Source organism: Colobus angolensis, unplaced genomic scaffold (assembly GCF_000951035.1).
Source record: "Colobus angolensis palliatus isolate OR3802 unplaced genomic scaffold, Cang.pa_1.0 Scaffold92, whole genome shotgun sequence".
In the NCBI taxonomy this organism is placed as follows: Eukaryota; Metazoa; Chordata; class Mammalia; order Primates; family Cercopithecidae; genus Colobus; species Colobus angolensis.
The window spans coordinates 2,978,093-2,979,815 of record NW_012123154.1 but is presented as its reverse complement, the minus strand read 5'-3'; the positions used below and the strand labels follow the sequence as shown (position 1 = coordinate 2,979,815).

The 1,723-nt window shown below is 39.5% G+C and overlaps 1 protein-coding gene across 1 annotated transcript in view; it reads right to left on the bottom strand.

Moving 5' to 3' along the window:
- Positions 1 to 833, bottom strand: part of OTOA (otoancorin) — an 83,808-nt gene extending 82,975 nt beyond the window's left edge. Inside the window, exons 1-4 of the mRNA XM_011931967.1 lie at positions 743 to 833; positions 400 to 428; positions 277 to 307; positions 132 to 159 (exon numbers count right to left, since the gene is read on the bottom strand). Coding sequence (XP_011787357.1) covers positions 132 to 159; positions 277 to 307; positions 400 to 428; positions 743 to 833 — 179 coding nt within the window. The remainder of the gene's footprint in view (positions 1 to 131; positions 160 to 276; positions 308 to 399; positions 429 to 742) is intronic.
- Between the last annotated feature and the right edge of the window lie 890 nt (positions 834 to 1,723).

Sequence of the window (1,723 nt, the reverse complement as noted above, 5' to 3'; positions counted from 1 at the left end):
TTAAAACATTGTGCATTGATTGACATTTTTTGTAATGAGCACATATTACTTTTTACAATTAAGAGACTTCCATTAAGAATTTTTATTAAAAATCTATCCCATCCCTTCCCCTCTCCTCTGGGGCAAGTTACCTTTGAAACTGTATGAGATCCAGCAGTGCTACAATGGGAATAAAATGAAAAGACATCTTTAAAAGGAATCATTCCAGAGAGATCACAGCCGCATTCTGTTTGAAATTCTTAGAAGAAGCAAGTGGAGACCGAGGGGGCACATTACCATTCAGATAGCTTCCATCTATTATTTCTTCCTAAAAGGCAAAGAGATAACATCAAGTATAACATCCAAAAGTTGGCAATTCCAGTAGAGGGGATTCTGATTAAGAGAAAATAGAATACTCACTGCCATTTTTTGCAACAATGGATGCAAATCTGTAAGAAAACCATTGAATGTATAACTAGAATTGAATTGTGTGACCTTCAAAACTACAAATACAGGTTAGGGGAAAAGCCCCAGAAAGCCACTCATAAAGGAAATTTTTAGTGAATTTGAATTATAACTGTCCACTCTGAGAAAACCGTGGCTTGAAAAATCCTCTTAGAATAATCCTGAAAAATCATACATGCACACACTCACCCCCCCCCAAAAAAACAACTTACAGCATCATGTACCTAATGTATCTATCCCACCACATTCCCTAAACTGTGTGGAAACCACAAAGGGTGATTCTTCCCTCAGGACTTACCCTGCCTGGAATTTGGCACCGTATGACTCGACACTCCATGACTCAGAAAAAGGAATAGGAAAAGGGAGTATGTCGTGGGTTCCTGAGACATTCTCCTGTAGTTAATTTAAGCATAGAAGTGATTCAGGTTTATATATATATATATATACACATACACACACACACATATTTATATATGTATATAAACATACATATATATATAGACATTCAGAAGACAAAAGGAAAAACCAAGTAGACCCAGAATCCCTTGAAATCTTTTTTAAAAATAATTTTAAAATTCACCTACTTTCCTCCATCTAAACCCGCATTCTAGTCTAAGACACTACCATCTCTCTCCTTGGTGACTACAATGGCCTGTTTATCTTACCACTACCCCCAACTCCTCTCAATCTAGCAAAAAGGCATGGTCAAAAGTAGACTCTGGGCCAAGCATGGTGGCTCACACCTGTAATTCCAGCACTTTCGGAGGCCAAGGTGGGTGAATCACTTGAGGTCAGGAGTTCGAGACCAGCCTGGCCAACATAGTGAAACCCTGTCTCTACTAAAAATACAAAAATTAACTGGGTATGGTGGCGCATATCTGTAGTCCCAGCTACTTGGGAGGCTGAGACAGGAGAATTGCCTGAATCTGCGAGGTAGAGGTTGCAATGAGCCAAGATTGTGCCACTGCACTCCAGCCTAGGCAACAGAATGAGACTCTGTCTGAAAAAAAAGTATAAACTCTATTTTATCTGCAAGAAATGTATACACAGAATATAAAAACTACTCTTATAATTAAATAAGAAGATATACAAGCCAAGGGGAAAAAATGTAAAAACAATATGAAGTTGGCCAGGTGCGGTGGCTCACACCTGTAATCCCAGCACTTTGGGAGGCCGAGGCGGGCAGATCATGAGGTCAGGAGATCAAGACCATCCTGGCTAACATGGTGAAAACCCGTCTCTACTAAAAATACAAAAAAAATTAGCCAGGCGTGGTGGC